General features: G+C 39.4%; 1 protein-coding gene across 17 annotated transcripts in view; it reads left to right on the top strand.

Annotated features, from left to right (window-relative positions):
• arvcfb (ARVCF delta catenin family member b) overlaps window positions 1–14263 on the top strand; it is a 143124-nt gene that overhangs the window by 125122 nt on the left and 3739 nt on the right. For 16 of the 17 annotated variants that reach the window (XM_049762867.2, XM_049762869.2, XM_049762870.2 and 13 more), the window contains 7 exons: window positions 7721–7848; window positions 9476–9626; window positions 9813–10005; window positions 10977–11088; window positions 11581–11668; window positions 12184–12275; window positions 13488–13600. In XM_049762867.2, coding sequence (XP_049618824.1) covers window positions 7721–7848; window positions 9476–9626; window positions 9813–10005; window positions 10977–11088; window positions 11581–11668; window positions 12184–12275; window positions 13488–13589 — 866 coding nt within the window. In that variant the 3' untranslated portion in view covers window positions 13590–13600. The remainder of the gene's footprint in view (window positions 1–7720; window positions 7849–9475; window positions 9627–9812; window positions 10006–10976; window positions 11089–11580; window positions 11669–12183; window positions 12276–13487; window positions 13601–14263) is intronic. The other variant, XM_049762873.2, reaches the window with a different exon arrangement.

Below are 14263 nucleotides of genomic sequence, written 5' to 3'. Positions count from 1 at the left end.
AAGGCATGATGAATGTCCTGGTGCAGTGAGACAATTTGTTCTAGCAGATCCTTTTTTCAAGATAAAGCATCTTTGCGCCTTTAAATGCCAAGCCTCCAGAGTGGTACAATTATAGCACATGGGAAGGGAAGTACTACATCTACAGTTTATGTTGCTTAAAAACAGGATATTCTAAATGATAGATTGTGTGCTTTAAGTTTCAAGCAGCAGTTTTATACACTGTTTTTTTGTGGGTAGATTTTTAGATAGAAACGCTGACGTTGGGTCTTGCAGATGTACTGATTGCTGCAGTAAGCCACACACTCTCATGTTCAGACTAAAGCATAGGTGTCAAACTCAAGGCACGGGAGCCAGATACGGCCCACCAAATCATTTTATCTGGCCCACGAAGAAAAATTGTGCATCAACTTCATGTGTCAATACTAAAATTACAAATTAACTTAACTTCACATAAACTTGTTATCAGTTTGTTGTGTAAACTATACTGTCTATCATATAAGGCATTGACAGTATGGCCTTCCGAAAAACTTTGTTTGAAACCCTGGACTAAACACAGCACACTAAACACACTTACTATGTACCGTATTCTCCGGACTATAAGGCGCACCGGACTATAAGGCGCACCTTCAATGAATGGTCCATTTTAAAACTTTGTCCTTATATAAGGCACACCGGACAATAAGGCACACCGTTAATGCATCATGTCAAATTTTTAATCCAAATCAGATCATTCTGCATTTTATCTTTTTTATTTCAACTTGCAACAAATTACTTTATAATCACAAAATAATGATCCATAGTCTTTTTGATTCATGATTCATAGTCTTCAGCGGGCCACTTATGATTGATTTCATGACACAATGCTTTGGGCGAGTTTAATGTCAGGAATTTGTTCCATATATAAGGCGCACCGGACTATAAGGCGCACTGTTGGCTTTTGAGAAAATTTTAGGTTTTTAAGTGCGCCTTATAGTCAGAAAAAAACGGTACTTAAGATACTTTCCCAAACTCACTCCTGCCTCACTCCCTGCTGTCTCAATTCGTGGAAAGGTGAAAACCAATTACTAAGACTGCCGAATGGACACTCTCTCACTGGATGTATTGAGCAAATGGCACAAGTAAAAGAAAAAAAGGACAAACAGCTTGCATTCATACACTCACCAAAAAATGCATTCTTTTTGGTTTGTTCCTTAGTTTGTTTAATCAACAGAGGGCAACTTTGACTGTCATCATTGAGTGAAAAATCATGAGCTGCTGGCAACTGGCTTTAATTTTTTAGGGGGTAAATTTGTTGCACTAATACTAGAGATCTATAATTGCAAAAATAATTTCTGAACATATTTCATCTTCTTAGGCACCAAGCATTTTTTTAACGTAAAATGTAGCATTATTTGAGTCAAATTGGGAAAATGCACTGTGGCACATGCATCGAGAGAAAAACAAACAAGCAAATGACTAATCGTCGAGGAATTTCATCGTCGACCTGGTCGTGACTATTCGATTAATCCTAACAGCCCTTCTTTTTTTTAACCATTCGGCCTTTCGATTTCACAATCAACACACGCCTGTGGACCAAAGCCCTTGTCCAATAGGTAATGTTACGTGGAAACTTTCTATGTCGGGTGCCTCTTTTAACATGTTATTGACCTGAGATGTATTGTAAACATGATATTTGTAGCTGACCACAGTCTGAGTGTGTGCAATGGTATTATACAAGAGGTCACGCAGTACGCCTTCATTACATTGCTGTATTTAAGCCAATATCCACAGGTGGTCCAAATCCAGGGGTTGCGAAATCCACACATTTAAACAAGAAATATAATCCCAGAACAGCTTCTGAAGATAGTTTATTTAGCTTTCATTCTTCATTCTAACTCTGTCAAATGTTAGTGTAGGAACAGAGCACGCTTGCTATATGGCTGTATGTGTGTATATAAGGGGAGAACTGCCGGCCGGGAGTGTCATTCTCTACACAAGAGTTAATCCAAAGTATCCATCACACTTAAGCATGTGATGGATTGATGGGGCCGGAGCAAGCATTAGATGAGGGATGCTTGCTGACACCAATCCAGACAGCAAATCCCTTCAGCAGCAGCCGGCATCAGAATTGGCATCATGCATTCTGGATGCTACGTCCACTTCGAGGCAGAGGGACCGGAGATGAGGCTATGGTGCACCAATCCAGTAGAGTGGAGGGGGATGGGAAACCAGTGTCCTTCTCAATCAGGATTCAACATTTGCCCAACATACTAATCAGATTTGTGCTGATTTGGGCACTCTAATCGGCATCAAAAAGGACTGTAAATTAATAGCGAAGCATGTGTGTGTTTTTTGGGCATTTTAATTATACTGAGATTATATTTTGATATAATACTTATATTTATTTTGAGATTTATATAGAGTTAAACATGTATGGATTTGTGATTTTTTTGTTCTATTCATAAGAAACACAATCCACCAGCAAGTCACAATTTAAATATTATTATTGATGTTGCAAAAAGCGCAAGGTCGAGAACAAAAAGTATATTGGACTGGTTATCGAAACAAAAATCTGCCATAATGGAGTACACCAGCAAACAGAAGAGTGCTGCTTTAGACGTGAAAAGAAAGTTTTCTAACCAATGTCTGAAGAAAATATGGCAATGACATGTTAACAGGATATGAGCAAAAATGAATTATTAAGTTAGCGTGTTCATCTCTTAACATGCTCTCATCTGTTACAATTTGCCAATTCGATTGGTTCAAGGTCTTACCACGACTGAACACACCAGGGCATCCATTTTTCATACAATATGACAGCTTTCAGGTTCCGATTCCTTCCTCCTTTTTAAATGCATGCTGGCCATCACCTGGGAGTGACTTCTCACACCAGTGTTCCATGGAATTCACTGGGGAGAAGTTTTATGCAGACTGCTAGGAATTCTGTGATTCCCTATAGCTTGCCTCTCAGACCTAGGTGAGCATTTATAAAAGCAGATGTCATGTGCTCTTTATTGTCTATATAATTTTTTCCCTCTCTTTTTTTTGTTCACATGAATTTATTTTTCTGGGTAATTCATAAACAGATACGTGCACACTAACATAATCACACATTTACCATACATGACATTCATTTTAAAAGCCCATTTCACTTTTGTCCAAAGCATTTCAGCAGATGCTTGTTTTAAAGTAAAGATTCAATGAAGCACAAGTCGGCTGATAATTGCGTCCCACAGGAAAATATTTATCCTTGTTTCTGTGTATTTATGGTAAATATAGCTAGGCTTTACAGTTCCTTTGGGTCCATATAAATCAAGTCTTTGTAGTGGTGATATCTTGGATCTCATCAAGAATGGTGTTTGGACCTTCCTGTCAGTTTGAAGTCAATTTGCCAGCCTGTTTTATGCTCCCTTCATTAATTTGTCCTGTTTTTTTGAAATATTCCACAGTTGGATTTAATTAACCTGTCACTGCATCAACAGCGAGCTACAAAAGACTCCTGCTGTGCTAAAATGGTTTTCCATTGCCGGGAAATTTGGTGAAAAATGGCCAATGGATACCTGATGGTGAGAGGCAGTTATGGAGGAAGTATGAGATAGGGGGTCTGAGCTGTCTATTTGTCTCTTTTGGCACTCTATAACTCTTCCCCCAGCTGTCACTTCCCGTCGACCATTCCTTCTCACCAGGATGCCTTTGTGACCCAAAGCCGATGGGCAGCTGCACAAGACACAGTCTTGCAGCCGCTTTTTGCTTTGCTTTGTCAGCATCCAACAAAACTTAGGCCAACTGCGGCATGACCATGCTAATGTCCCATGCCCTGGGGCTGTCCATAGAGGTGCCAATCTACAGAACAGTCCAAATGGGTGCCAGGGGAGATAATGAAGCTTTGACTCCTGGCTGCTGTCCATATAAAGGGGGATGTAGGGAGGGCTGCCTTTGAAGACAAATGGTGAATATATTTTTTTCAAATACAAGCTTCTAGCACTTTCCCTCAACCTTAGGTTGAGGATTCTTGGATGCTCTGAATTAATTCAGGATTCTTAGGTTGAAGAGTTTGCTTTCTATGAATCCTGCATTTTAACCAGGGGCTTTATCACAATATAAATGGTAGCATAGTCCTAGAAAGACTTTAAAATACTCCTAGCTTTATACTTGAGGCAATGTGTTGATGCATTTGAAACAAGCAAATGAAATTGTAACAATGCCATAATAAAGAAAAAGTGTGTATGTGAAAAGCAATTTAATTTGCAGCCACTATAGTTGGACTAATATTCAGTTTTATATTCTCCGCTTTGTGGAATGACTATTGAGGCCTCTTGTTTGAGTGTCAAGTCAAACTTGTCTATACCACATTACCACCACATTATAGCGGGTGTTTGCTGTCATGGCAATAACTATAGTCTGATAAGCCCCATCCATTATTGTGATGCTCCTCAAAGTGTGGCTCAGATAAAAGAGAATGCATTACTAAAACCCCAAAGGTCTTACCAATTTACTTAGTTTTGTTTACAGACTTCCATAGCTGATCGTTTGGTAAGCAATGAAGCTCGGAGTGCTCCGGCTCTTATTAAACGAGCAGCACACATCTCTCATAATGATATTGTGAGGTGCTGCCTTTTTGTGGCTCTGCCTTTCAAGAGTGTTCATTAGTTTCCCATGTGGCCGCATAATTTTGTATAAAGACATGAAAGCAAGCTGGTGGGGTCAAATGTGCATGAGATGCAGATGTGGCATGAGGGTGGAGACTCAACAACTTGAGGTTTTCATACTGAAACAATGCAGACAATATAAAAACAAACAAACATTGGTGTCCATATATTTTAAGTCATATTTTCCTCCCGCCAAACTGAAAAAAAAATAATTGAGTTAACTTTAAGTCAGGACTGCAAATAGATATGTTCCATCTGCTCCAAGATAGAGGGATTATTTTATGTCCTGTTGTTTGGTTTCTGTTTTTATATCCATCACTCTTCTTGATGCATAACCTCCTTTTCTCTCCTGGTAAAACAAAACAAAAAAAAAAAAAAAAACAGCAAAAGGATTATTTTGAGGCTGAGGCTGTTTGATTGATGAGCATCACTTTCCGACAAGCAATGGCCCGGGTGTTTGTGGTGCCATGTCTGTGTATTAATAAAAAGATCCAGCTGTTTTGCAACAAACCTACCCTAGACGAATGCTGATATCAGAGTCTGGGTGGTGTTTGTGTGATAGAGAAGTTGATTTTCGATTGTTTTACTCCTCCCGCCTCAGATAATCCATTCAATTTTACCAGCCTGCCTCACTGCTGCTGCTTACACTTAATTGCAGTCAGTTCAGAAACAACATGAACCGGTGGCGTGTTACACCCTGTGGAAAAAAAGTTCATTATATGGCTATCACGAACAAATCAATTATCCTTTCGATGATTCCATAGATAGATAGATAGATAGATAGATAGATAGATAGATAGATAGATAGATAGATAGATAGATAGATAGATAGATAGATAGATAGATAGATAGATAGATAGATAGATAGATATTAAAAATGCTTCTAATCCTTTCTAATCCAGCGTTTGCTGGCAAGAAGTTTGTTTTACTGAATTTAGGTGTTCAGTATTGCCTTTGTATTTTTAATGATCTGGCTACCTATTGAGAGTATGCTTTGTCATTGTGTTTTACCTCAACCAAAATTTGACAGACGGTTGTTCAGTTCCTTGCCTAATTTGAAGAGAGTTGAAGAGTTCCGTAATTTCTGGACTACATATAAGATGCTTTTTTTTTGCACAAACTTTATACAATCCTGCATTTTATAGTTCAATGTGGCTTATGTATGGATTTTTCATGATTTTTATGATATTGTAAAAGGATTTGTTTTGGTAATACAGGTCATAGAAACAAGGACATTTCATTTAAAACACCTGCGGCTTATATTTGAACAAAACTGGATGTTTCCCTAATTTTAGCTGGTGCGGCTAATATTCAGGTGCGGCTCATAGTCTAGAAATGTTAGAGGATGATCATTTGCTTAGAAAAATAGGTCAACTCACAATAACGCACACGTACATGCACCTACACGTGCACACACACACGCACTTCTTAAATGTCCCTTGTGTCTACAAAGTGAAAATAAGATAGCCAGCAGACAAGCAGGAGATGACTGGAGATCGCAGTGATAACTCAGTAGATGATTGCACTAACCTTACTCTGACCTGCATCAGAAGAGAGACCATAGACAATTCAAGCAGACATTAAGCCCTGACTAAAAAAGGTAAACTATATTGTTTGTTTTTAATCTGTGGCCCAAAAGAGCAACAAGAATATTTTAACTAAATAGGTCCAGTGAATTTCCCGAGTGTACTGTCATCTATCCTTGTTTAACTGCAAACTCCATTTACTGTACGGTTTTAGGTGGTGCTTGACCAAAGCACTGCAGATGGGAAAGAAAATATGAGTATTCATATTTAATTACCAAGAATTGCATGATAAAAAAACAGAAGCCGGTGAGTCACAGTGCTCCATTTTAATCTAAGTTGGAGATGAACAGGGTTGTTTCTAAAAAACTGATTAGGCACAGTTACCCGGAAAGATGAGGATCGTGCAGAAGGATGCTGAATGCCACGTTCCACTCTAGTGTAGTGCCTATCAAAGTGAGTAGATGTGACTGATGGTCTTACCTGGAATCAAGGCAGGGTCACATCCTGTGCATCATGGTTCTGCTGCTGATTACATGACTTTTCCCATTTGAACTAATTGTGGTTATTATTATCAATGCTGGAATAGCTGGCATATATGTATTTTGCTGGTTCCAGCAGCAGGGCTACCTCTCCCTTTAAGAATTGTGTGCAGTGGTTGTACAAATGCAATTGTAGGATTTAAGATTGTAAAGTTCTTCCCAAATTTTAACATGTGTGATGGGAAGCCTAATTTTTATAATGGAGTTTTAGTGTTTCTTTGCACGCTAGCATGATCATCCAGCTCCCCAAAGAAACGAGAAATTCAAATTTCCTGAAAATACATTTTCCACTGGTGAAATGGTATTATCATAAAAAATATTACTGTATAAACATGGCCGTATGATGAATGGGTTTTTAAGTCAAATCTAAAAATTATTAGCAATTGAAGATATTCTGAAGGGAAAAACACTAGGATTGCTTCTAATTTGAGCCTCTTTATTTCCTCTTGCAAATAGCAAGAAGGAAGTCTTTGTTAAAATGTTTATTTGATTGTGTCTGTATTCCGTGAGTGGTCTGCTGAAGTCACAATTTTTAATAGCAAGGTTGCCTTGGCCACGCTCCAGGTTTTATTTCATCCATTTATCTCTCGCTGCTGTTGACTCGGCATCTACCTCTACATTTCTGAATGATCCTGACAGAACAATGTATACTCTCAGATATCTTACTTGTGTGTCACTTGGAAATTTACTTTGGCATTCTGTGCCTGTCTGCATGTTCATCCCAGTGTGCTTTGTCTAATTGCTGATAATGTTATTATGTTCCCATCAGAGCGAGGCCTAATGATTAACAGAGATGGATGTGTTATATGCAAGCAGGATCAAAACATCAAAAACTCCGCTCTCATCGGATCAATACTCTCCTGCTTGTGTTCTCCTTGTTTGTCATTCTGAAACATTGACTCTCATTAAACTTTAATACCTTAGTTAGCGGGCATGTTGTGTCCAAGAATTACTGGCGGTGTTTGAGCAATATCTGATGTCAGGTCTGTCTTTTCCGGGGCCTAATTGTGTGTCTGTTTCCTTCTAGGGTTTGAGCTTCTTTATCAACCAGAAGTGGTAAGACTTTATCTTTCTCTGCTGACCGAGAGCCAAAACTTCAACACCCTGGAGGCTGCTGCTGGGGCTCTGCAGAACCTTGGTGCTGGGCAATGGACTGTGAGTGCAAGAGTGGGGGAATGGGAGAGCAGACACCGAGCTTGTCATATTTATTTTTTGCAGCTATCGTGTTTTTGTTTATAAATTATATTTCAGATTGATGAGTAATGTGTTGAGGAATCAGTGTTTGGAATACATCCAAAAGCAAAAGGTTCACTGTAACTCCTAAAAAAACAACATCGAGTGATGCACTGGCCACCAATTAGTCGATTTCTGTTGAAATGTATGTGATTGGTACGTCAATCGATGCCTTTCATTATCAATCACAAAAACCCATCACCTGCAACTTATACTCATCCTGCAGCCAACTAACGTTTGCCGTGTAGCGTCCCCTCCTCCTTTCCTTATCACTGCACATTACCAACTTAACGACTCATGTTTGTGCATTTCTGCACTGTCAGTTTGAAATATTGTCCTCTTTTTTTGTTCAAAAAAAAAAAGATGGTGGAAATTAGGATAGAATGTTTTATTAAGTGGGTTCATCAGTTAATCAAAAAATAATTGACAGATGAATTGATTATAAATCATTGTTAGTGAGCAGCTCTAAAATGTGAAAATCTGCAGCTAATCCATGAAATCGCTATCAGCAGCATAAAACCATGATCAGAACACCCCTAAAATTAATTATACTATGATAACTATATAATAATAACTATATGTGTTAAGTTAAAAGCAAGCGTATGAAATAAAGATACATACATCTTGAGTACAGAGTGCAATCGTGTAATTCTAACAGCCCTATGTTGGGCAACTATTGGACACTACTGTTAGATGTTTGCCTCTGATGATAGATGAGATGAGAAAATCCGTGGCCAGGATCAGACATTTATTCCAATTAAAGCAGCGGGTGATATACTGAGAGGCTGTCTGGCTTGAAAGCAACTGTGAATTATGAACAGGAAAGGCTACTTTTTAGATTCTAGCAAAGACTATGCTTGTTTTTTTGTGTGTGTAAATACTCACGTGTATTTAGCCCACAGCAGCCATCGGGGCAGTGTGACCTTTCAGTCGTATGACATTGTCATCAGCAGGGCACCCCTGGCTACTTTAGAAGAATCACATGAGTGGTTCATTTTAATCCATCACTTACTCTGTCACATTTTATCCACTCAGTTCTTTAGCTGGAGTGATTCCCAGTAAAGGTGGTCATTTTGAGGACAAATCCTTTTCTCTTTTGCTACATTTTTTCCTCCTGTGGAACCTGATCAGCAGGTCCTCAGGCCAGATTCAGCAGCAAGCAGAGCTGCTTATACATTTATCATATCTGTCTGCTGGACTAAGCCTGTGCTCCCTCCGTTGGCTTTGCTCCTCAAAATTCAAACCTTCAATTACCTTTGCATACTGGTGTCGCTGGGTGTTAACGGCTATAAGTGGTACTACTGCCATCTTGTGGCTCCAAATGTATCTAACCAGATTGCTTTTCAATGATAGGCTTGAATAAAAACAGCCTTAGTCTTCTAATTTTCCATCAAATGTATATTTTTTGATAATAATGTAATGGTAGAATTTGGACAAATTTAACACATTAGAACACATTTTTCTACTAGAGCCCTTGTGGCACTCCAAAGTAAATGTTAAACAGTCAACATGCACTCACATCTGGCCCTCTGTTCCCCCCCCCCCACAGTGGTCCAACTACATCCGGGCAACTGTGCGTAAAGAGAAAGGTCTCCCCATACTGGTAGAGCTGTTACGCTCCGATTCCGACAAGGTAGTCCGAGCTGTGGCCATCGCCCTGCGCAATCTCTCCATCGATCGTCGCAACAAGGACCTCATTGGTAAACACTCAAGCCATGTTATGTCGACACACACGCATTATGACCTTTTTAATGTGTACACCGATTGAGGTAAAAAGAAATTTTATTGCTCATCAAATTGACACATTGTCTTGCCTAATAATTTCTGATTCATGTCTGATTCAGTTATTTTTATTGGCAATAACTTTTATTATTATTTATTAATAGGAAGTTACGCCATGAGGGATCTGGTCAGTAACTTGCCCAGCGGACAGCAGCGACCAGCCAAGAACTTAGAGGAGGATACTGTGGTCGCCATCCTCAACACCATCCACGAAATTGTCACAGACAGCTCGGAAAACGCCCGGTCTCTCATTCAGGCCCAGGCCATTGAGAAACTAGTCGCTATCAACCGGACCAGGTGCCACTTGCATTTCCGATCTATCTGCACTGTCTTTTATCAAATACCTGATAATTTATTTTAAATCAATTACATTTCCCTAAAAATGAGGACAGCTCGTACAACTTGGGCCCACCACAGCTGCGGGTTCTGCGTGCTGGGAATTGAGTGTTTGCAAATCATCAGGAACCTATTCATGTGTAGCGGATTACTTCCCTGCTCTTGTTCCTCTTTGATAGCATGGGTTGAAAAATGCTGAAAGAAGAAATAAAATACAATGTAAATCAATTAATATGGCAAACAAATTTCCTCAATTCAAAAAACACATGACTAGGGACTGCCTCACAACTACTATCCCTACTTTGCAAATACCCTTTACGTTTACATCCATCTAGTTCATTTTTGGTCATGGATGCCAGGTTTTCTTTTCGTCCGTCCATCCATCCATCCATCCATCCATCCATCCATCCATCCATCCATCCATCCATCCATCCATCCATCCATCCATCCATCCATCCATCCATCCATCCATCCATCCATCCATCCATCCATCCATCCATCCATCCAGTAATCCGTAGTGTCACAGTTTTGCAATTGTTAGATGTGAAGAGAAAATTCCACCACGCTTTACAATGCCGTTTTCAAAGTTGACACAGTATTTATCAGGCTAAGAACCACTTGAAATTAATAGAGAGACAGTTTATCCACACACAGTCCAACCACTTATGTCTTCTTTCACATCTACTGAGATTGTGTTACTTTTAGGTGAGAGCGCTTCTAGGTGTAATTAACGCTGGTGGTTCACAAGTACAGTCGTTAATATAAGCAAATACGGCTTTGAATTCTGAACAAAGACTCTGAAGCCACTGCGGGAATTAGCTTGATTGTTGCTACCACACGCGTTTGCCACTCATATGGAGGTATAGTCGAGGGACTTTGAGGCTTTGGGATATTTTTGTGATTCATTTTCACTTCTTTCCTTGCCCTTGCAGCCAATCACCCAGAGAAACAAAAGCTGCATCTCATGTGCTGCAGACTGTGTGGAGTTATAAGGAATTAAGGAACGCTTTGACAAAGGATGGCTGGAACAAGAGCCATTTTCAGGTACAGCATATGTCAGTGGTTTTGTTTTTCACATATAAAACACACACGTGTCTGAAGCTGAATTTAAAACCAAAAATAAGAAAATACTGCCCCTGCAAAATTGTCTTAGTCGTTTCAGTTGACACGATGAATTATCATTTTATTGATAGACTATAATTGTGGTTATTGTTTACTGTCGATGAGATAACTCCAATAGGTCATATACTATATTGTTTCAAATAATTGGGTTACTTTATCTTTTATTGTAGCTAAATAAGAATGACAAACTAGTCACATAATCTTTTTAAAGGGAATATGCTTAATATAGCTGTCAAACTGGTAGTTAGCTAGTAGTTAATAAATAAGCACATATAAAGCACATCTGTCAAGACCTTCATGAAAGTCTAAAAGTTTGTGACTCCTCAAGGAATATCACCTAGTAACAAAACAGTGTTCATTTTGCCCATAAAATTAACAGCAATAATGAAATGTGGAACAACACTTCTCTTTCAGCCCACGATGACAGCAACCCCTAAAGCAACCAAGAATGGCAAAACGGGTTATGATGATACAACTCTGCCCCTTATGGAGAAGAACCAAGGTCAGACAAAACTTTTCACATGTCTAGAAAAGCCATTTGGCACGATACAGCAATGAGAAACACAAAAGGCTTCACGGCAAAATTAGCTGGCATTATTTGATTCACACTCCAAAAATAATCCCTGTGACAAATTTGAAAGAATTAAGATCACATGTGGGTCTCTTTTGTAATTGGAAGCATAAATCTGGCAATATTCAATGTTACTTTATTGTAAACAAATCCTATTAAGCTACTAAATTTCTAATTAAAGCCACATATCTAAACAGTCTTATCTTAATCTTCCATAAATTCATAGAACCGTCATCACAGTAGTTGTAGCCTGGTTAGTATCACAGCCACACAATATGTAAACAGGAATAAAAAAATGGATATCCGGTATATCCCCCCCCCCCAACCATTTATTTGTAAGAGAGCTGTGGTGACCGTGCAGTTGATAATATTTATATTCATTATTGCCCATGGCATTAACATACATTATGTGTTTACTACTAACTGACCTTCTCTGACCTCATTAGATGGGTACTCCACCATTGACCAGAGGGACAAAGACTGCAAGTACAAGACAGGAGACAGTTCAGTGGACCTGACAGAGCGGGAGCCAGTAAAGGTGCCAGCAGAACTTTTCTTTTCTTTTGGGCGATTAGGGCATAGAGGACAAAGTATCGGAGTCTCATTGAAATATTGTCACATGTTCTCCTCTTCCAGCCTCCTTTTTTTTACTCTCCCTGTCTTCTTTCCAAGTTTTCTGTGGTGGTTCTCAAGGGAACATTTTAATCTTATGAAGTCTTTAAAGCGGATGGAATTTGTCGTTCTCGTTCCTTTATGTGTCTGTCTGCTAGAGCTGCACGATATTAAAAAAAAAAAAAAGGAATGCCTCTGGATATTGTTTCCTGATTGGATGGTGATGCAAATTTATGGTTGGACCTGTCAGATAAAAGCATACAATTTCATATGAATTTCCTGCACGTCTATGGAATACATATATTCTCTCTCTCTCTCTCTCTCTCTCTCTCCCCCCCCCCCCCCCCCCCTGATTTTCTCCATCATTATTTATTTATATATTTATTTATTTATTTCAGTAACGCGCAGCCCTTCTGTCTGCAGCTCGGGGATGTGTATGCCCTCAGTTTTGTGAGCCACTAGTTAATTAAGTGGAAGCTTTTGGTGTCTGTGAAGTAATTAAGCTTGCACTGATTACAATAGTTGCCAACAACGACCTCTCATGGAAAAACACCCTTTCCTTGACAATGTAGAGACTGAGGCTGTATCAAATGATTGCCAGCGTCTGATACTGAATTCAACTTGTCAGTTTGTTAATTGCAGAGCTTATTGGAAATGCACCATCAAACTGCCGTATCTGTCAGATGACTCAGGTGAACTTCACAAAAAAATCAACAGGTTAATCGATTATTAAAATGATCGTTTGTCGCCACCGAAAGCAAGCCCAATGTCAAATACACAGATTTAAGGCCGTTAACATTTAGCTCTCATGTGTTGGGAACATATCTTACCCAGCAGTATGTTATGTAACCTACTGTTGTATTGCTAATTTTTTCTTCTAGCATTACTTTTCAATTGAGTCTTCTATCAACCAACATAAGATTTTCCAGATAGCAACTTGTATTCGTTAATACTAATCCCTCCTTTCTTTTGCATGTCGCTACTGTACGTCTTCTTTCCCCTTGCAGCTTGTTCACAGCAGGAAATTAACACCACCTTCTCTATACTTGGCTGCATGTGTATACTTGACTGTATTGGTCCAATGCATTGACGTGCTTTTATTTTGCTTTGTGTTCTTTTAACCCGTCCTATTGCACAGAATGACACAAGTAGGAAACACTATATCAGGAGTAATAGGCCTGCAGTCAGTCTGGTGGACGCTTGTGACGTTAATCCACAGCCTGTTGATTCCTGGGTCTAAGTGCATGCATGGTAGGTCTGAAAAAGAAAATCACAAAGTAACCACCCTCACCCCTAAGTTGGACTGTAGCACTCAGACCTTATTCATTCCTCATTTGTTCGTAGATTCCATTTAGTTTCCACCCACCAGTTTGTGTCACTGATCACCCTCATCCGACGTGTCACCTGGTTGTACTGTATGCACACAACTCACTGATTTCACGCAATGAAATATGTTGTAATCACTTGAAAGTTTTATCATTTGGATGACAATTGGACTTTGTTATTTGGGTAAAAAACATAACTACCTACAACGCCAATATTTGATACGGCTCCGGAATTGAATCTCATTTCACGAAGCGACTGTGATGGTGTGTCCTTTTTAGTAACGCAGGTCCGTCACTGACCTAATTTGGCACCTCGGGGAGCATCAATGCAGCATTAACAAAAACAAATGTGACTTCTCGGCTCTGGAGAAGCTGACGGAAGTCAACGGGCTTTTGAGTGTGATTGCAATTCACCAGTTGTCGCCTGATTGAAATGTGCATCGAGATCCACTTGCTGCCTCCCCTGACAGCCTTTGCTCAAATTGATGGCAAATGATGAACGGGGGGGGGGTAATTTTTCAGCACTCCACATGGATGCTCTTGGGGCGCACCCTCAATTAAAAAAAAGATATGCACACATAAATTTTGA

This window comes from Syngnathus scovelli, chromosome 3 (genome assembly GCF_024217435.2).
Source record: "Syngnathus scovelli strain Florida chromosome 3, RoL_Ssco_1.2, whole genome shotgun sequence".
Taxonomy (NCBI): Eukaryota; Metazoa; Chordata; class Actinopteri; order Syngnathiformes; family Syngnathidae; genus Syngnathus; species Syngnathus scovelli.
This window is presented reverse-complemented; position numbering and strand designations above follow the sequence as displayed.